Below are 21,217 nucleotides of genomic sequence, written 5' to 3'. Positions count from 1 at the left end.
TTAACATTGCTATAGCTCATCAAGGAACATTGGATTACCTACAGAAAAGTTGTTCATTAATAAAAGACCACACCCTACAGCAGCACTTAAAGAAATGGAAATAAGTGTATTAAAATAGCCTAGCTTTAATTATTGTACATTTCTTTTTTGCTTCTTCCTTTTTTTAAATAATTATTTTTATTAAGGATTTTCTTGGGTTACAAAGGTAGTGCAATGTCTCATTTTCTTTCTTCCTTCCATGTATCATTCCTTGTGTACATTGTCACCTGATGCACACCACTCTCTTCTTTTCAGTACATGTACCGGAGGCCAGTGGGCCTGTGTCAGCCTTGACTGCCCCGGAATGTGCTCTGTTGAAGGAGGCTCCCACATCTCCACATTTGATGAGAAACGCTATTCGGTCTTTGGGGACTGTAGCTATGTCTTAACTAAGGTAACCAAAAGGCAATATTAAACTTTTGGGGAGGTTTTGCATTGGAGAAATCCCCACATGCAGGGATCGAAATGGCTTGGTTAGAATGTCACAGGGGAAAGGTTTGATTTAATTAAGCAATTGACATCAACAGTAATTTTCTATACACAGGAAATACCAGCAAAGAGTCCAACATAAAATAAATACGTTGATGTCAGCAGGCTTTTGCAAAAGTCCCATAGGAAAGAACTGCAGTTGTCATGCTTCGTGGATTTCATATGCAACTGTTCAATTCAGCCTTCCCCAACCTGGATATTTTGGTCAACAGCCCCCTAATAATAATAAGAATAAGAATAAGAATTTATTATTTATACCCCGCCCATCTGGCTGGGTTTCCCCAGCCACTCTGGGTGGCTTCCAACAAAATATTAAAATACAATGGTCTGTTAAACAGCCTTCAGCACCAGCCAGCATGGCCCTGGTCAGGGATGATGAGATCCAAAAACATCTGGAGGGTACTAGGTTGGGGAAGACTAGTTTAATCCAAAAACATCTGGAGGGTACTAGGTTGGGGAAGACTAGTTTAATTCACTGCTGTTTAAGTATTGCAGTGTATTCCTCAGACTGGGAAACCAAGCACATAGAGTGGCTGGGGAGATGGAATGGGGCCTGGAAAATCCTGAGTCTGAGTCCCTATTGGATTTCATGTGTATGCTATATCTGAATGACACAGCTGCATTGACAAGGCTCATCTCACACAAGGCCAATTGAGTCTAAGCTAGTTGGACCTAGTTCCCATTAAACTAATGGGACTTGAGTTTAGCATGACTTAATTTCAATGGGGCTAAAGTATGACTAATTTAGTTTACATCCAGCCCAGAAGCTTTCACTTCAGATCAGCACCTCTCCTCAGATTACCTCCTGTATGAAGCCCTAAGCCAGGGATGGGGATCTTGTGGCCTCCAGTCAGTCAGAGATGATGGGAGTTGTAGTTCAGCAGCATCTGGAGGTGTTGGTGTTGGTCCAGCAAAACTTTGGGAGCTCTTTTACCCCATGAGCCCTCTTGCCCATTAAGATAATAGAGAGGATGCCCTATTCTTGTGCTAGCTCCTTACAAGGAAACATCAATGGGAGCAAGGGACAGACCCTTTACAGCATTGGCTCCTGTTCTGTGAAACACCCTTCTAAGAGAAATGCCAATTATTTGATCTTCCTTGCCTTTCAAATACAAGGTAAAGTATGTTTGTTTAGGCAAGCTCTTAATCTTCCATAGGAGCTCAGTATGATATTTGACTTGTTAAATTATCACGTTTTAGTCTTATTTATATCATATTTTGTTTTTGTTTTTTAAAAAAATGTTAGGATTATATTGTTTTAATTGTGGGACGTTGCCCCATATTGACAATGAAGGGCAGGCTATCATTATTTTAAATAAACAACCCAACTACCGGTAGCTCAAAATGCGATAATGGTTATATAAAAAGCCAGGCATTGCATGCTGCCTACACTCTGTATTCTTCACTTCCAGCTCTGCGACAGTAATGCCTTCACTGTTCTGGGAGAAATTCGAAAGTGTGGCCTGACAGACACCGAGACCTGCCTGAAAGGCATCGCCATCAGCATAGATGGAGGACAGACAGTAAGTATGGAAAACAAGGCCCACTATATGCTTAAAAGGGAGATTACACACTGATTTATAGAGGCACGCCCCCAGTGAAACAGCAAATATGTTCATTCTTATGCAGAATATGTAGAACTGCTCAGTTTTATCTCCTAGTCTCAATTACTGCTCCTAACAATAAACCAGCTGATCTGCCCCAATCAGAATGTGAACTTCAGTACCCTTCTGTGGCCCTCATTTCCCCTCTAGGTTACAGTAAGTCCTTTCTTTACCGTCTAGATTTCCTTTCCTTTACAGTCTAGATTTCATAATATTGCAGGCCCACTGCCCCACAACCTCAAGCCCACCACCTTTCCTTTCATGCACATTTTCCTTCCCTTCCCGCTTCTTTGTTTCCAATGCCCCTTTCTTCAAGTGTCCTTCCCCATATCTATCCTTTTCTCTGGTTACTGTTTCTTGGCCTAGTGCCCTCAACTTACTTGCTTCCGGTTTCTCCCTCCCTCCCTTAGCTTCCTTATCTGCTTGTGATTCTTCCCATTCTCTAGACTGCCTCACAAAGCTACTCTGATCCATAGAGAGCTGTGCGAGGATTTAATCCCAGTCAATTGACAGTTGTCCCTTCCCCGATAAAAGCTATTCCAGACATTCTAGCAGCTCTGTTTCCTGAGCAGTTGGAGCATTCGTGAACAGTCCATTTCCAGTACAATCAGCTGGCTTCAGAGACTTCACTGCTACAGATGCAATACAATATGGATTTTGTTGGCAGTTTATGTGCATGAAAAGAGTAGGGAAACAGGGAAACAAGCGCATATTTCCTATGGTAAATATGATATTTTTAACCATACCTGTTCATCATTATCTTCACTTTCTCCTCTGCCAGGTAGTTGTGATCAAGTCCTCTGGGGTCGTGTATTTGAATATGATCCTTTCCCAGCTGCCTATCTCAGCATGTAAGTTCTCCTTTTAGAGATAACATATGACATTCATCATTCTTCACTCTCCTACTCTATTATTGTTCTCAACATGAGGGATACCTTCAGCAAGGCTCTTCTGATGTTCTTAGAATTTTAGACTTTTCTCTTATGCTAGAAGGCCATTTACTACGGAAAATGGTTAATATGCTTAGCATAAGCAGATATTACCTCATTGTTAAGTATGCAAAATGCAAATACCCTCATACCCTTGTAGCAAATGCCATAGCCATATGAATCATCAGTTGACACCCGATGAAATGTTTGATCCCATTAGTAAACTCATTACTGTATATTTCACTTCGACAGCCAATGTCACCATCTTCAGGCCTTCATCCTTCTTCATCGTGGTGGAAACAACATTTGGCCTCCAGTTACAGATCCAGATCGTGCCCATCATGCAATTATTTGTACGCTTGGACCCAGCCCACAAAGAGCAGACATGTGGTAAGTGAGCCGATTAATCATTAGTCTTAAGACATAGAGGAAATGTTCACTGAAATCACTGTGATACTGTATGAATGATTGCAAGGATTTAAAGTTGAATCTTGACAAGAAAGGGGGGGAACAGAGGGTGGGCAGGGGTGGGGGACTCCCTGGTCCTGAATGGAGCAACTGTGCCCCTGAAGGAGCAGGTGTGCAGCCTGGGAGTCATTTTGGACTCACAGCTGTCCATGGAGGCACAGGTCAATTCTGTGTCCAGGGCAGCTGTCTGCAGACTGTCTCGCCAGAGTGGTGCATGCTCTACTTATCTCCCGCTTGGACTACTGCAATGTGCTCTACATGGGACTAACTTTGAAGGTGACCCAGGAACTACAACTAATTCAGAATGTCGCAGCTAGACTGGTGGCTGGGAGTGGCTGCCGAGACTACATAACACCAGTCTTGAAAGACCTACATTGGCTCCCAGTACGTTTCCGAACACAATTCAAAGTGTTGGTGCTGACCTTTAAAGCCCTAAACGGCCTCGGCCCAGTATACCCCCATAGTTCAGCCCAGACACTGAAGTCCAGCTCTGAGGGCCTTCTGGCAATTCCCTCACTGTGAGAAGTGAGGTTGCAGGGAACCAGACAGAGGGCCTTCTCGGTAGTGGCGCCCACCCTCTGGAACGCCCTCCCATTAGATGTCAAGGCAATAAACAACTATCTGGCTTCTAGAAGACATCTGAAGGCAACCCTGTATTGGGAATTTTTTTAATGTCTAATGTTTTACCATTTTTTATGTGCTGTAAGCCACCCAGAGTGGCTGGGGAAACCCACCCAGATGGGTGGGGTATAAATAATAAAAATTATTTATTATTATTATTATTATTATTATTATTATTATTATTATTATTATTATTTATTTTATTAAAGTCCCTCTGGTTTTGTCCCAGGTCTCTGTGGAAACTTCAACAGTGTCCAAGCAGATGACTTCAAAGCTGCCAGTGGAGTAGTAGAAGGAACTTCAGCTGCTTTTGCCAACACGTGGAAAGCACAGGCCAATTGTCCTGACATCAAAAATATTTTCGAGAACCCATGTACTCTCAGCATAGAAAATGGTATGTGCACTGCAGAAAATATTTTGCAGCTTTTCTCCTAGGATACTCTTTAACCAACAGCCTAATTAGAAAGACCCTTTAGAATTATTATTTTTTTAAGCAGAAACTCACATTAACTCTAAAATATTAACTATTAGTGTATTCTAATATTTCTGTTGGAAGCCACCCAGAGTGGCTGGGGAAACCCAGCCAGATGGGCGGGGTATAAATAATAAATTATTGTTATTATTTATTAGATAGAAAATGCCCTTGTATAGGGCTGGTAAGGACATAAAGGTCATGTTGACTTTTTTAGCCTTTATATTCCACCCTTCCTTCAAGCAGCATCCTAATTCTTCTCCCTCCCATTTTATCCTCACAACAACCCTGTGAGGTGAGCGTGTCTGAGAGAATGTGACTGGTCTTTGGATACCTAGGGATCTTAACAGCTGGGTGGGTGAGCCCAACACACACTCTCTAAGTCATAGTTTGTTGCTCTATGCCACACTGGCTCTCAGATGACAGTGGCTCCCCATAAGAGAAAAAGGCTTTGTACAGCTGGAACAATCATTGCAGATCATTCCACATTATCCTGTTCATGGTGTATTAAGACCGCAGAGAAAAGTTGCATGACAGACAAAAGATGACGGGTTAAAGCAGATTATAGGTGACTTGAGCAAGCAAGCACAACTATACGATGCAGAAGCAAGGCAGAAAGATACAGTTAACAATGAGAGCAAGTTTTAATACAGTATTTTCTCTCATTTACCGACTGGAATAGGTCCTCAAACTCTGATAGCGATTCTTACATGCCTGGGTGGAGGATAGAGAGGGACGCATGAGTTTGAAGAAACTAGACTATTGTACAAAGGTGAAGTTTGTAGCTCTGCCCTGTCCACCACTGGCATAAGGTCCCTGAGAGGTTGCACAGAAGGGAATGTGTTCCTTGGGCTGAAACACATTGCCCACCTCTGCAGTAATATGTATAAAACCCCATTGCCCTCTGTCTTTTACAGAAAAATATGCTTCGCACTGGTGCGGCCTGCTGACGGACAGCAATGGACCCTTTCAGAAGTGCCACTCTACAGTAGAGCCTACTGCTTTCCACACGGTACTTTGTACATTCTCTTTCTTTGAAGTGCCAACGAGAATCTGAACGTAACTCCTCGGGGGGGGGGGGGTTAAACTCGTCAGAGTGGATAAACAATGTCAGGGCTTCAGTATACTCTCTGCCAAACTTTCTGTCATCAATGTATATTATCTGTCCCCATATCATGTAATCCTACACATTCATTTCTCGCTTCACTACTAAATATAAGCATCTTCTCATTCCATTCTGCGTGGTTGGCCACGTAGTTTGCCAACTTCTGAGACAGAGGTTAACATTTAAATAGCTGGTTCCCAGGAAACCCCCAGGTCCTCAGTAGTTTAAAGCAAGCAGTGTGAAACATAAAGACACATAAACCTGTTTTTTTAGATTAAATTCGTAGATGAGTTCTGCATGTGAAAGTTTAAGAGCAAATGTCCCTGGAGGGGGAAGTTAATATTAATGGCTATTCTCTGTGTCCCTAGACCTGTATGTTTGATACCTGCAACTGTGAAAGGAGTGAGGACTGTATGTGTGCTGCCCTTTCCTCCTATGTCAGAGCCTGTGCTGCAAAGGGAGTGCTGCTGAGCGGATGGAGAACCAGCGTCTGTAGTAAGTTATGAGGATTTTGTAAACCAAAAAGCAAGTTACCAGAGATTTTCAAGGTGTTTCGAATACAACTCAAATCCATGATTCACCCCAACATTTGTGGAATTTTTTTCAGAGTCGCTGAATTGTTTTGCAGGTTTTCTTAGTAGTAAGTCTCAATGAAATTAACAGAGCTTACTTTTAAGTATCCAACATGGTGCTGGGTGAATCTCGGTCAGCGCAAGATGGAAAGTTCTTCTCTTTTCTCCCCTCGCCTGGGCACCCCCTAAATGTGTTCTTGGAGTTCCTCCAACCCTCAAGAGCAGGTTTGGGGAGGGTGCAGGGTGCATAATACATAATGTAACAATGCATATTACAACTGATTCTTTTTTTTAAAGAAGAAGAAAGAAATCCAAATGTTTTTAAAGGGTAGTCTTGGCATTTTGGGTTTAAAAATATACTGAGGTTGTTTGCAACACCACTTCATTTTTGTGACTTTATTTTTAATGCATTTGCTTCAGCCACTGCATCTCTCAAATAAAATGAGCTGCTAGAGAGAAACATCTGCTCATCTGTAGATGTGTGTGTTTTTCTATAGAAATTCAACTGCTGCCTACTAGTAAGTGGCAAAGAAGGCAGTTTTTATGTTGGCTGCCATTTTGAATTTCCCCAACTCACATCAGAACAAAGCCGCCTGGTTCAATTTGCTCCCTCCCAAGCGAATTTTAACCACCACCCCCCAACAGCCTGAAGTATTGATGAATCAAAACAACTCATTTCAAGGAGGTGGCTTTTATGTGGACTGATCTTTGCCAGTTAGTAGCAGCTGTAGTTTCAAAATTATCCTGGACAAGAATTTGAAGCATCTATGCTTTGTTTGTGTGACAACCCCAAAGTGGTGCCAGTAGTTTCCTGAAAGTCTTGCTCTGGTGAGCAGGTGCAGATGAGGCTTACGGGAGCTGCAAAAGGTTCAGAAGGAAATAAAGTTATTGCTTGCCCTGGGGAGGCAAATCACAACCAAAAGAGCATTGCAATCTTATGTGAATAATGGAGCATGTGCTAATTTATCTCTCTAGTTACACCAAATAATTCTTGACAGCACTGGATAAGACATGTGGAGTAAAATACATATTTTTCGGAAAAGATAGAAAAACACACAAACTATGAAATGAGTAGTTTTCAAAGCTGTGATTTAAAGATGAATAGCTTGAGTCAAAGGCCAATAAATTACATGGATCAGTCACGTTTTGAACAGGCTCCTTTTCATAAACCCACACAAGAGAGTAACTTCCCTTCTGCGAGTTAAGTTTAATTCAAGGCACCCAAGCAATCGTTCATACAGTTGTTCATACAGTCTTTATGCACAAAGCAGCATACATCACTTTACACCATCACACCTGGATGGTGAGGCAGACATTCCAAGCTTCTCCCGCCTCTGGGACTAGAGCCCAGCATCCAGATATACAGATACACATCTAAGTAATTTATAGCCACAGTAGCCCTTAGATAACCTCTGGAACAACTTCTTTTCTTTTCCCTCTCTCAAGCCAAATACCAAATGTGTCCCAAAACCCTGGTTTACCGTTACAACATTAGTTCCTGCCAACCCACCTGCCGATCTCTGAGCGAGCCCGATGTCACCTGCAACATTAAGTTTACCTCCGTGGATGGATGCACCTGCGAAGAAGGGATGTATATGGATGAGAGTGGCAAATGTGTACCTCCTACCAGCTGCCCCTGCTACTACAAAGGGACTCCTCTACTGTCTGGAGAAGTTATCCATGAAAAAGGTGTCATATGGTAAGTGATGGTTTGAAATAAGCATTGTCATGAGGTGATGGGAATAGCCAACATTTCCTTCCATAGGACCCTGCTTCTAAGCTGCCCTTAATTATGATTTTTAAATTTTTTTGGAAGATTAAGTCAATTTAATTTTGTAATGTCTGGTGCTTAGATATTGGGTGCCTTTGTGACACATATCTAAATGCCCCAAAGTTTCTTATTTGTGTTAGAAAAACATAAGAGCCCAGCTGGATCAGACCAAAGGCCTGCCTAGTCCAACAACTTGTTCTCATAATGGCCAACCAGAAGCCTGTGCAAAGCTCACAAGCAACTTACGAATGCAATAGCAACCCTGCTCATGCTCATTAGCAACAGCTATTCAGAGGCAATAAAGACTTCATGACTAGTAGCTGTGGGTGGCTTTGTCCTCCATGAATTTGTCTAATCTTCTTGTAATGCCTTCCAAGTTGTGAACCATCACCATGTTATTTGGTAATTAATTCCATAGTTTAACTATTCTTTGTGCTTCCCTTTGTATAGGTCTGTCCTATACCTCCCACCATTAAACTATCACATCTGTTAAAAACGGGCTTTCTAGTAATGGGTGGTGGAGGGTGAGGAGAGAACTTGAGACTGGCAACAACACCACAGGTGCCCTGTGGATCTCTGAGGTCTGTCCACTCCTGATAAAAATGCCTCACCCCAGTCCAGATCCACCAAAGAGGAATTCTTAAAGCATTTTAACAGGCTATTTAAAGGGAAACCTTTTCCTTTTGGTCACAAGGTGACAATTCAGCATTCCACACCATGAAGGATTTGTTGTTGCTGTCCTTTAACCAGGCAAGAGGAACTGCTCTTCGTAAAACTGGTTCAATTTTTAAATAATAAACATTCTTCATCTCTTGCAGCACTTGCACACAGGGAAAGCTTCAGTGCGTTGGAGAAGTGAAACCACAACCAGGTAAGCCAAATCACAGAAAAAGATGATAGTAGTTCCAGAGACCTTGTAAAATTGAAATATTCAATTGGATTTTGAGTCCTCTGCAAATTGGTTGAAAATATCCCATAGGTTCCCTCCAATGTACAGATGTGAGGAGTTGTTTTTCAACCTTGAGTGATGCAAGTTCCTATTATCTGCTAAGCACCATAGCCAAGATAGCCACCATCCTCTGTCTTAAAATTGGCAGTGGAAGTATAATGTTGGCATCATACAAAGAGTTTTATGTGTGTTTTTAAGTGAGGTGTTGATAATGATGTGCCCTGAACTAGTTTTCATGACATACACTCACTGTTATGGTGACTAATGTTTCATTTCAAACTGAGATTTCATCTAGCTCTCCTTTCTATCAGAATGTTTTGCTCCCATGGTCTACTTTGACTGCACCAATGCCACAGTAGGAGCCACTGGAGCTGAGTGTCAGAAGAGCTGTCAGACTCTTGACATGGAATGCGTAAGTGTGACTACATTGCAATCATGTCTTATCTAAGTTACCTGTTCAACTTATGCATTACATTGTTCCTATGATGATTGCAGTTATCACTTATTTCCTGAATTTATGAAACTGTCAGCGCCGCTCAGCATTCATCATGGTCTCCCGTTACAAAATAGGAGTCACGCTGATGGGTGATCAGAGTGATCAGAGCTAGCCTACAGAACCCATCAGAAGTTACTTCAGGGGTAGAGACAGGGAGGCGCAGGGCATGGGGTATGGTACGGTAAACCAGTTTAACCACCATGTTATGACTTGTGAATCACTCTTACACTCAACATTTTTTAAAATATCAAAGGTATCAATAATATATACCAAGTCACAATCTAGTGATTTCTAATCACATTCTCCCAAAGAGTTCAAGGAAAGTTCTCCACACCTAAACTCCTCTGAAAGAGTAAACTTGAAGCAGTTTTGCATAGCTTGCTAATTCATTGACTCTCTGTTGGCAACCCACCAGTGGAGACAGATACTGATTTGAATTCGTCTTCACTCTGTCTAGTATCTTAGTCACTTTTGTTTCTCACCTATTGATTTGTCAAGTAACATCTTTTGCTGCCTTATCTTCTGTTACAGTACAGCACACAGTGCATCTCTGGCTGCATGTGTCCCAAGGAGTTGGTGTCGGATGGCCAAGGTGGGTGTGTAGCTGCTGAAGAGTGCCCATGCATTCACAATGAAGCCACATACAAGCCAGGGGACAGCATCAAGGTGAAATGTAATACTTGGTACGTACAGCCTGTTATAAGCTGAACTAAAACTATTGAACTCTTCCATCTAAACAGGGGGGGGATCAAACAACCCCCCCCACTGTGAAATTTAACCATGTTTTTGTCTGTGCAGTACATGTAAGAACAGAAAGTGGGAGTGCTCCACTGAACCCTGCCTGGCAACATGCTCTGTTTATGGAGATGGTCATTACATCACTTTTGATGGCAAACGCTATAGCTTCAGTGGAGACTGTGAATACACACTGGTCCAGGTATAATACTTTTCTCCCCGAGCACTTGCTTTTTTGAAATGCAGAGTCTTTAGTCTTGATATATGACAAGCTGTGTTCATGAACACAATACAACCCTCTTCTCCACAGGATCATTGCGGTAAAAACAATTCAAATGCAGGGACTTTCAGAGTGATCACGGAGAACATCCCCTGTGGCACCACTGGGACAACCTGCTCAAAAGCCATTAAAGTCTTCATGGGGGTAAGTAGCTTCATACAAGATGCACATAAGATATGATTTGTGCACCTGGACAGAACTGGGTTATATTAAATCTACAAATGGGGAAATCATGGAGTGCAAAGTAACTAAATGGAAAGGTAGGTAGCCGTGTTGGTCTGACATAGTCGAAATTAAAAAATAAATAAAAACATTGTCCAGTAGCACCTTAGAGACCAACTAAGTTTGTTCTGGGTATAAGCTTTTGTGTGCATGCACACTTCTTCAGATACACTGAAACAGAAGTCACCAGACCCTTATATATAGTGGGAGGGTAGGGTGGTTTTTTTTAGAAGGGTAGTAGGAGATGGGTGATTGACTCGAGGGGTATGGTAACCCTGTTGATGACTGTTAATGACTGGAATTAGTCCTACAGGAAAAAGCAAGGGATAGTATGCAGATGACCAAAAATAGCTTTAGCATGTGTAATGAGACAAGAATCCAATATCTCTATTCAGACCAGGTCTCCCCATAGTTTTCCGTTGTAATTACTTCAAAGAGAAGTTGCTGAATTTACAACTCATTGTTGCTTTTCATCTTTCAGACCTATGAGCTGATACTTGCTGATGAAAAATTTGAAGTGGTACAGAGGCTTTCTGGTGGAGGTGAAGTGCCATTCAAGGTCCGCTACATGGGAATCTACATGGTGATTGACACCACAGCTGGACTGGTCCTGTTGTGGGACAAGAAAACCAGTATCTTCATCAAACTCAATGACGAATTTAAGGTATGCTGAGGATGCCAGATCAGATTATATAGGGGTGTGTGTGTAATGAAAGAGAAGTGCTACAACATTCTTCCAGGAAATTCTGTAAAGGACAAACATTAAAAGCTAATATTAGCATTTAAATATTCCAGTCAGTTTATTTATCTTGACCTCTTCATAGTCAGTTTAACATAGGTTCTTTGTCTGTATGAAGAACTATTGATAGTAATGAGAAACTGGTCACATTAAAAACAAAGTACAAGACAATGTAGTATCTTCATATTATGATGAAGTATGACTCCAGAAATTACCATTGATTATTATTTATGTGATCTCATGGTGGGCCTCCCACAGGCATCTGGATGGCCCTTGTGAGAAAAGAAGGCTAGACTATAGCAGCCATATCCAGCGTGGCTCTCTTTACATTCTAGCTATCATTTTTATCACAGAACTATTTATTCTTGCATGATCAATGCGCACAAGACTGGTTACAGGACAGTGATAGACAACATGGCGCCTGACATCATCCCTGGCCATTGCCCATGCTGCTTGGGGCTGATGGGAGTTGTAGTTCAACAACATCTTAAGGGCACCATGTTGGTTACCACTGTGATAGTATATAAAGGTGATATAATGTGATATAATGCAGCAAAATATATGCTGTGATTGTCAATATCCAAAATATGGTTAGTGTTGACATTCACATTTATATGTAAATGCTGGCCATCCCAAATTGGACAAGCAGAACATCCTGATAGTGATGGAAACTGCCCTTCCTCTGGTCATCAGATTGATCATTTGATACATAGGAAAGTGAGTGGTAATAATTCCCTTGTGCCTGTGTAGAGAGAACCTGTAGTGGCTGCATCTACTTTTGGTCCCATCCATCACTGCGATGCAGCCTTAGGAGGGTTGACCAAGGGTGAATGAATTAAACCCAAGGAGATTACTACCTCTGCTCTCAAGCACTCCCTAATGATGCAGAAACAAATCACTCAATTTTTTGGTTTTTTTATTTGTAATTATGGCAAGCAGTATCTGATTCCGTTCACTTTTCACAAAAGAACTACATATCATTATTTGTAAAAGAAACTTTTTGATTTTTTTAAAAATGTGATTGAGAGTGGGTGGGGAATCCAGCCATGCCATTTTTTCTGCTTAAATAAAAGCAACTGTTAGAGCAATCTGGTAGAAGCCTAAAATATAACTTTTAATATACTATATACGTTACGAGGCTATGCTCAAACAGGTGTGCTAATTCAGTGTACTGCATGTGTTTGATGTGTACATAGGGTCCCTGAGCACATGAAATTATCAGTTCATGTAATGGGGACAGTCAATCTATCCATGCATGTACACGCTGATCAGCTTCCTCTGCAGAAATTAACAAAAAAAGTCCTCGTGAATGGGAGAACCCACAAAGTATGACAGTCACTATAAATAACCAAAGTATCATTACATTTTGAAAATGCAGGGTCCCTAATCCCAGGAAAATAAATCTTCCACTCCTCATTAACTTGTGCTTGTCTCTCTGCAGGGTCAAGTTTGTGGCCTCTGTGGAAACTATGATGGCAATGACATAAATGACTTCACCACCAGGAGCCAGTCTGTTGTAGGAGACGTACTGGAGTTTGGTAACAGCTGGAAGGTGTCTCCCACTTGCCCAGATGCGCCAGGCAGCAGAGATCCTTGTTCTACAAACCCATATAGGAGCTCCTGGGCCCAGAAGCAATGTAGCATCATTAACAGCAAAGTGTTTGCTTCCTGCCACACTCAGGTATGGGCAAATGCATTTTTAAAATAATGTATAGGACACTTGAACAGCTCCAAGCTTAAGACTTGATGTGCCTGCACTTGGGACAGGCTGTACCAACCACTGCATACCTTACAAAAATATTGCAGGTAGATATTCCAGGGTTTTGAAGTTCTCAAGTCAATGGGTCTTGACTGGACTACAGCCAACTTTGTATCTACAGGTGATGCCTATAACAGCAAAAGATTAAGATACAGATGGTCCCTTTGTCATAGGAATGTGAAATGTTCACTTCACATGCCACCAAGAGTCATTCTAAATACATTGCCTTGCAAGGAGATCCACTACAATGCATGTAGCTAGGATGAATCTTGCTAGCATGTAAAGTGAATGTTCCCATCCATTCAGAAGGTCTTCTTTCTGGCTCCATTCACAGTGCTGAGGACATGGCAGCTATATAAGTTGCGCATGTTCTTCCATCAGTCTTGAGATGGATCAGCACAAGTAGTTTAGGAATCTTAATAACTGGTTACCTTTGCACACTCTGTTCTGTTCTGTGTGCCCCTGGACAGGATCCAGAATATCTCTTCTGCAAATGAAACAGAACTGAACAAACCCTTCTGTTTAAGGATGCATCTGAGATCCTGTGGAGGTTCCCACTGGAGGAAGAGGACATTGTTTTTGCCATTTCTCCTTACGATCCCCCAGGCCACAACCACACTGTTCCAGAATGGCCCCCCAGTCCTTCAACTTTTCAGGGGACATAAGGGCTACAGGGGAAAGTGGCAAAAATCACCTCCTTCCTCCCTTCATTCAGAGAAGTAGTCCATGAGCTCTGTTTATAGGATCTTATAGGACCCCACCCTGGTGGCGCTGTGGTTAAACCACTGAGCCTAGGGCTTGCTGATCAGAAGGTCGGCGGTTCGAATCCCTGTGACGGGGTGAGCTCCCGTTGCTTGGTCCCAGCTCCTGCCAACCTAGCAGTTCGAAAGCACGTCAAAATGCAAGTAGATAAATAGGAACCGCTACAGCGGGAAGGTAAACGGCGTTTCCATGTGCTGCTCTGGTTTGCCAGAAGCGGCTTTGTCATGCTGGCCACATGACCTGGAAGCTATACGCCGGCTCCCTCGGCCAATAATGCGAGATGAGTGCGCAACCCCAGAGTCGGTCACGACTGGACCTAATGGTCAGGGGTCCCTTTACCTTTACCTTTAGGACCCCACCCTATCTTATGACACTTCAATTATGGCTGTGATTTTTTTAATTTAAAAGCTCACTAAAAATAGGATAAATCCCCTTAATATATCTTTCATTACCATTAACTGGAGTTTAATAAGACCTCTCAAGACTAAAAACAATATTGAAGCCAACTACTTGTAGGCTATTAAGAACATTGACTGAAATTTCTCCATTTCTTCTAAATAATCATTGCTCTGGTGATTTTTTATATCATTGCAAGCATTTCAGCTAATAATTTGGATAAGAAAAAATTAAATGTGAGCCCCAGATTGGTTAGGCTCCCCAGCACAGTAAATGCCTGATATTAACACATTTAATAGATAATTAATATTTAGGGGGTTGCCAACCAATTTTACTTTTTCCTCAGTGGATGCATAAAAATACCCTTTGCTTCAATGACAAATTAATTCCTTGTAATTCTGTTGCTATAACAAAATGTGCAACTTGAAAATAAAAACAATGACTGGTGTCACAAATTTTCCATGCTGACTTTGTCGGAGAAACGAGAACTGTAATAGAATATAATCAGAAAATGCATCCTCCCTCTCTGACCATGGCCTGCTAAGACCGAACCACAAATCAAACCATGTGTATTCCTTCTCGAACAGGTTGAACCAACTAAATATTATGAAGCCTGCATCTCTGATGCCTGTGCTTGTGACACTGGGGGAGACTGTGAATGCTTCTGTACTGCTGTAGCTGCCTATGCTCAGGCGTGCAATGAAGCTGGCAGTTGCATTTCTTGGAGAACTCCATCCATCTGCCGTGAGTACTTCCCATTCCCTTTTAAAGTAATAACAAAAAGATAGATTAGTAAGAACAAGGAGTAGGCTAATGTTTCTATATTTGTAGCACCATATATGGTATGTGGTAGGACAGGAGGGGGTAGGTAGGTTGGAGCATTACTGAACGTTTACATATTTTTGTAATCCAATTTCTGCATTCATTTTGGATGTAGTGACACGATCACAACATGATTCCTGCTTGTCACATTCATATCATGAACATTTGTATTTATCTCAACTTTGCAAGAGCTAAATGTCTTCAGAATGTGCTAAATCTCAGCATAAAATAATAATAATCATCTCAGGGTTAAATCTTATATTCAGAGAGTTGTGTGATTGGTGTACCCTCGTGTCTCCATGCTGCTCTGGAACATAGGAAGCTGTCTAATACTGAGTCAGACCACTGGTTTATCTAGCTCAGTATTCTCTATATTTACTGGCAGCAGCTCCCTGGGGTTTGGGGAGAGATTCTTTGCCAGCTCTACCTGGAGATTCCAGGGATGGAACCAAGTAAGTCCCTTATTCCCTGAACCAAGGAAGCCGTGGGTTCCTCTCATCCTTAGGATCCCTGGCAAAACCCAACACTCAAAGTTAAGCTTCCCCTTCCTCTGACTAATGAACTGTAGTTCCCGCATGCAAAACTTGGCCCAGCCATCCAATCCCCTCCTTACTGTCTCCCAATCCATTGCTGCCTGTAACCATGAGGTCAAGGAAAATAGGAAGATTTTCCCTGGAACAAGTACCGCTGCTACTACTAGCTACCTGCCTTGTTATTCATTAAATTTATATACTGCCCTTCGTCCTAAGACCACAGGGTGGTTTACAGTACAAAAACACAGAATACATAACATAATAACAAACAAACAAAACCAGTAACATGTTTAGAAGACCATAGATCTTTTATATTTTGGCAGAGGAAGTGTAGCCATTCACCAGGCCCAGCATTCACCACCCAATCCTACCTGTTATCCACCCAGTCCAACACCTCTGATCCTACCTCCTACCAGGAGAAGATAAAGCAGGAGGGTAACTGGGTCTGTTCCTGACATCCCTGCTCACAAAATTCATTTGATGGTGTTCCTGACTGGTGAAGTGAATAATGACACTGGAAAAACAAACAACTAATATTGCTTAACAGATCACTGAACATAGAAATGAGAAAGGACTGGCATACAGTGCAAGGATAGGTATTGAGTGCTATGAAATTAATGCATTTTGCTTAACATTTAAAAAACACCTTTCCTCCTTTTGCAGCTCTGTTCTGTGATTACTATAATCCAAAAGAGGAATGTGAGTGGCACTACCAGCCTTGTGGCTCTCCTTGTATGAAGACTTGCAGAAACCCAAGTGGAAAATGCCTGCATGAGTTACAAGGCTTAGAAGGTACCCTACAGGAAACTAAAAGCTTCATTTTATATTAATTGTTATAAAAACTGTGGTTGCCCAAAATGAAATACTTGATGCTCTGTGAATATGGGAAGTTTGGTTTAGGGAAAGGGAAGTTACTGTTTTGTCCCAGTCCAGGGGACAGGATCTAGCCCAGTGGAGGCATGTGCTACACAGAAAATTCAAGGTCACATACTGCTGGTCCCTGTCTGGCATCCAGAAGCAAAGCCAGATCAAGCAGAGATTGGGTTTCAGCCGGGCAAGGTCAGATTCTGATGATCAGGGTCAGGCAAAGTAAAACATAGATCAGGTTCCACTGAGGTCATGCCAGCAAAGTAGAGAGTAGGTCCAGATAAACAGAGTCAAGTAAAGCAGAGGTTGGGGTCCAAAAAGGCAGATGAGCAAACAAACATAGTAGTAACACGCTAGTTAGCTCCAAGTGAAGTCTAGGCTGGAAGGTTGTTCCAGCATCCAACTATCCTGGACTGAGCCTTAAGTAGGATTGCTGCTTCGTTTGGGAAGCTAACCTCTTCCCTGATGCATAGAGCCCTTACAGTTAAAGAGGCCCACCCATTAGGAACCATTCACTTTGGAAGCTTGGGGGAGACCAAGGTTCAGTTATTGCCTCTCAGCTGGAGACCTGAGTCCAAGGAAGACAAGGCAACTTCTTCAAGGCGGAGAGGTGCAGGCATCATGTGCTCCTCTGATGCTAGAACACCCAAGGAGGTAGGAATGTCTAAAGCTGGTTCTGAAGTCAATCTTCCTTTTGGTCAAGAGATCCCCTCTGCATCCATGGCCTCTTCTCCTGAGCCCCAGCCTTGGTAAATGACAGTTGTTTGAGTTTTCTTTACCATAAACTTTACTGACAATCTGTGGAAGGATCATGGTATAAATGCAGAAGAATAACCTACCTCTGGACTCACAAAAAATTCCACTCACAGAATCCTCTGCTGGACCAAAGAGCTTCTGCCAGTGGGGATACACAGTTGGATTCAAGTCAGTGTGACTACTAGCCTGAGTTTATGGATCAACATATGGCTTAGAATTGTGAGATCAAGATATGGCAGGGATGGGCAGCCTGTGGCCCTCCAGATGTTGTTGAACTACAGTTCCCATCATTCCTGACCATTGGTCCTGCTGGTTGTGACTGATGGGAGCTTGAGTCCAACAATGTATGGAGGCCAAAGGTTCCTCATCCCTGGTTTATGGTGTGACAGCACCATACACAAAATCAGCTTAAAGGCTAACATTTGTACAGGGTATGGTAAAAGATTGTTTCTTAGAGCAAGTTCTCTTTCTTACCACAGGCTGCTATCCAAAGTGTCCAGCTGATAAGCCCTATTTTGATGAAGATGAGATGCAGTGTGTTGATCTTCCAGCATGCGGCTGCTTTGATGGCAAAGGAAACCACTATAAACCAGGAGAAAAAATGCCTTCACAAAAGAGCTGTGAATCATGGTAATGCTTGTCTTTCAAATGATGAGAATGAGAATGTGAATGTAAAATTGGTTAAAATTGTGGCAGAAGCATAGCATGCTCTGTTTCATACTGCAGAAACAGTATGACGAATAGTAGACGAATTTAATTCATTCTGTGAGTCAATTCGTTTTGCGGAAAATTCATCTAGTGAATCCCATAGGAATGCATTGAATTTTATTTATTTTTTGGCCATAGGAACGCATTAATTGAATTTCAATGCACTCCTATGGGAAACCGCGATTCGCTAGATGAATTTTTCATAAAACAAATTCGTCTTGCGAGGCAAACTCCGCTCGAAAAATCTCTTCGTTAAGCAAAAAATTCATCTTACAGGGCATTTGTCTAGCGAGGCACCACTGTAGTTAGTAAAAGCAGCCATGGAAAGGCAATTTATATGGGAACTGGGTCCCTGGCAGAGAAGGACCTAATATTTTACCTCTGCACTGCAGCTTCAGATAAGATCACCCCCTAGAGCCAGGATTAGCCACACAAAACAATGGCTGCAGCATGAGGTGCAATGATTAGCCCCGCCTTCTAAACAACAGCCAATATACCAATTGTTGTGGGGAAGGGGGGTATCTGCTCTTACAAAAAGAAAATTAGAGTTAATCATTGGGTGTTCCCTGTGGAACCAAAAAGATAAATGATTCGATTTTAATTCCATTTACTTTGAAGTGCAGTCCATTTATTTCAATGGAACTTCCTTCCAACAGCAAGTAAGATGCAGTCTTTCGCACACTCACCCGGAAAACGGAAGCTCTACTGGATGTCATAGAATTTAGCTCTGAGAAAATGTGTAAAACCAATTAGAGTCAAAGCCTAAAATTGCTTTCTTAATCCAAAAGTAGTAATTTATTCAGAATTTCGCCTCTATAAACATTTTTTTATACTGGTTGTATATAATTAACCCCTGGAGGCACACTCCATTGTCTCTTGAGGCAGACGGATGCCAACAACTAATATAAGAAGGGCTGTTAGTGTCTTCTTTGCTTACTAAAGAAAATTAACTACCTTCAAATGTGTCTTGTTTCCTTTCAGCTATTGTTCAATGGCTGGCAAACCAGAGTGTCGATATGATGAACTTGGTATGTTGTTGTTGTTGTTGTTGTTGTTGTTGTTGTTGTTAATATCTCGCCCATCTGGCTGGGTTTACCCCACCACTCTGGGTGGCTTCCAACAAATAGCGAAATACATTAAAATATCACAGATTAAAAACTTCCCTAAACAGGGCTGCCTTTAGGTGTTTTCTAAATGTCAGGTAGTTGTTTAACTCCTTGACCTCCGATGGGAGGGCGTTCCACAGGGCAGGCGCCACTACCGAGAAGGCCCTCTGCCTGGTTCCCTGTAGCTTTGCTTCTCGCAGTGAGGGAACCGCCAGAAGGCCCTCGGCGCTGGATCTCAGTGTCCGGGCAAAACGATGGGGGTGGAGACGCTCCTTCAGGTATACAAGACTGAGGCCGTTTAGGGCTTTAAAGGTCAGCACCAGCACTGTGAATGTTCTCAGTGCTAAGTTTTATTATGAATTGTGAGTGATTTGGAACAGCCTTTTACATTTTAAGAAGTTTAATTCTGACAATTTCTTTTGAATGACAGAATGCCACTGCATCTATGAAGGGAAGATTAGCAAGCCGGGGGATGTCATCTACAACACAACAGATGGCATTGGAGGGTGCATCACTGCGACTTGCAGTAAGAACGGGACAATAGAGAGGAATATCTTCCCTTGCACAACAACACCCACCACTACCACTACCACTGCACCAACCACTACCGTCTTTAACTTTTCCAGTACCTCTTCACCAGCAACCACTACTGCAGGTAAAAACTCTGATGATAGTGCAATCGTATGGTTCACTCCCTCCCCACCCTCTTCAGTGAAACCCATCTCCAGCACATTGGAATTAGTAGGTTGTAGTAGAGTAGAAATTTCAAGAGCATTACCATGCAACATTGTCTGTGGATTTCTGTAGTTTCTTAACCACCTTTTGCATAGCTGTATGGTATACATTGCTATGGCGGAGACATAGTACTGCCTCCTGGAATGGTACTGCATGGGCGTTTTTTACCCTTAGCATTTTCTGAGCTGGTGGAAATGAATACCAGCCATTTCAATCAATCTAGGAAGAGATGGGTGTTTTATGGGAAGCCAGGATGAGAGGGCTATCTCTCCAGCTCCAGCAATGCAAAATATGACCTGTGCCTCTGTAGTTTAAATCTTTCAATGAAATGTATAAGTATGTTTTAGAAAACAATAAGCATTTTTTTACTGGTGTGAAGAAATACTCATAAGTAAATGTATATAGGATACTTTTAAGTAAGCCAATAAGCTGTGGTCCCTCCTGTGATGTGTTTCTAATCTCCCAAAGAGCTGAGGAGAAAAAGGAAGGTGCTTTGCTCCAGGTTCTCCATGACTAATTTCTGGGCAACTTGCAATACCCTGTTTATTCATAGTGCTTCCACCCATCTCATATGCACTTCATTCAGTTTTCCTCCCATATCAATCAGCTGCTACCCAGTTTCTTGATTCAGGTCTCTGACGAGCTCCAGTCCCAGCAGCCCATATCACTTTTCCTTCTCATTTCCTCACTCGAACATTTTGATTTTACATTGTGTTCTTACGAAAGGAAATAGTGATATTTAAAAGCCTGTGTTACTCAGCAACCAGTTCCAGAGGGGTCCAATGGATTGGTTCAGTCCAGATGGCTCGGATGAACTAAGTGAACTGATTTAGTTAAACCCTCAAAGGTTGCTTCCAGATCACCATAGCTGCCAAGTTATCCCTTTTTTACAGGGATTTTCCCTTATGCTGAATAGGCTTCCTCGCGAGAAAAGCGAAAACTTGGCAGCTATGCAGATCATTTGTTTCTTGAGCATCCATTCTGATTTGTTTGCCAGGGAGGTTAGATAACACAGATTTGAGCCAATGTTACCCACCCCTTTCCAGGGCATTTCCCAGTCTCATTGCAAGTAACCCAGTTTTAGAAGGGAGTAAGTTTGTTGCTCAAGAGCACCAAATCAGCTTCAGTTGCACCAAATGAATTTTCTGGTATGTGACTGATCCCACCTGGAAATGGTGGCAGTCTAGAAGAGCCCCAAGGAAACTTCCTTCTTACACATAGCTTCTACTATACACGCTTAACATTTAAAAGTCGAAAAATGATTAAAAATACTAATGTGTCA

At 42.1% G+C, this 21,217-nt stretch overlaps 1 protein-coding gene across 1 annotated transcript in view; it reads left to right on the top strand.

The window, feature by feature from the left end:
* The window catches only part of MUC5AC (mucin 5AC, oligomeric mucus/gel-forming), a 62,071-nt gene that overhangs the window by 15,372 nt on the left and 25,482 nt on the right, over positions 1–21,217 (top strand). Inside the window, exons 11-30 of the mRNA XM_060276363.1 lie at positions 295–433; positions 1,941–2,051; positions 2,914–2,983; positions 3,314–3,451; positions 4,380–4,544; positions 5,540–5,634; positions 6,096–6,222; positions 7,746–7,998; positions 8,889–8,941; positions 9,331–9,431; positions 10,047–10,198; positions 10,314–10,452; positions 10,561–10,674; positions 11,234–11,416; positions 12,933–13,172; positions 14,996–15,152; positions 16,427–16,555; positions 17,866–18,016; positions 19,076–19,122; positions 19,631–19,855. Coding sequence (XP_060132346.1) covers positions 295–433; positions 1,941–2,051; positions 2,914–2,983; positions 3,314–3,451; positions 4,380–4,544; positions 5,540–5,634; positions 6,096–6,222; positions 7,746–7,998; positions 8,889–8,941; positions 9,331–9,431; positions 10,047–10,198; positions 10,314–10,452; positions 10,561–10,674; positions 11,234–11,416; positions 12,933–13,172; positions 14,996–15,152; positions 16,427–16,555; positions 17,866–18,016; positions 19,076–19,122; positions 19,631–19,855 — 2,789 coding nt within the window. The remainder of the gene's footprint in view (positions 1–294; positions 434–1,940; positions 2,052–2,913; positions 2,984–3,313; positions 3,452–4,379; positions 4,545–5,539; positions 5,635–6,095; positions 6,223–7,745; positions 7,999–8,888; positions 8,942–9,330; positions 9,432–10,046; positions 10,199–10,313; positions 10,453–10,560; positions 10,675–11,233; positions 11,417–12,932; positions 13,173–14,995; positions 15,153–16,426; positions 16,556–17,865; positions 18,017–19,075; positions 19,123–19,630; positions 19,856–21,217) is intronic.

The sequence above is a fragment of the Zootoca vivipara genome, chromosome 1 (assembly GCF_963506605.1).
Source record: "Zootoca vivipara chromosome 1, rZooViv1.1, whole genome shotgun sequence".
In the NCBI taxonomy this organism is placed as follows: domain Eukaryota; kingdom Metazoa; phylum Chordata; class Lepidosauria; order Squamata; family Lacertidae; genus Zootoca; species Zootoca vivipara.
Note: the sequence above shows the minus strand (reverse complement) of the source record. Positions and strands in the feature narration are given on the sequence as shown.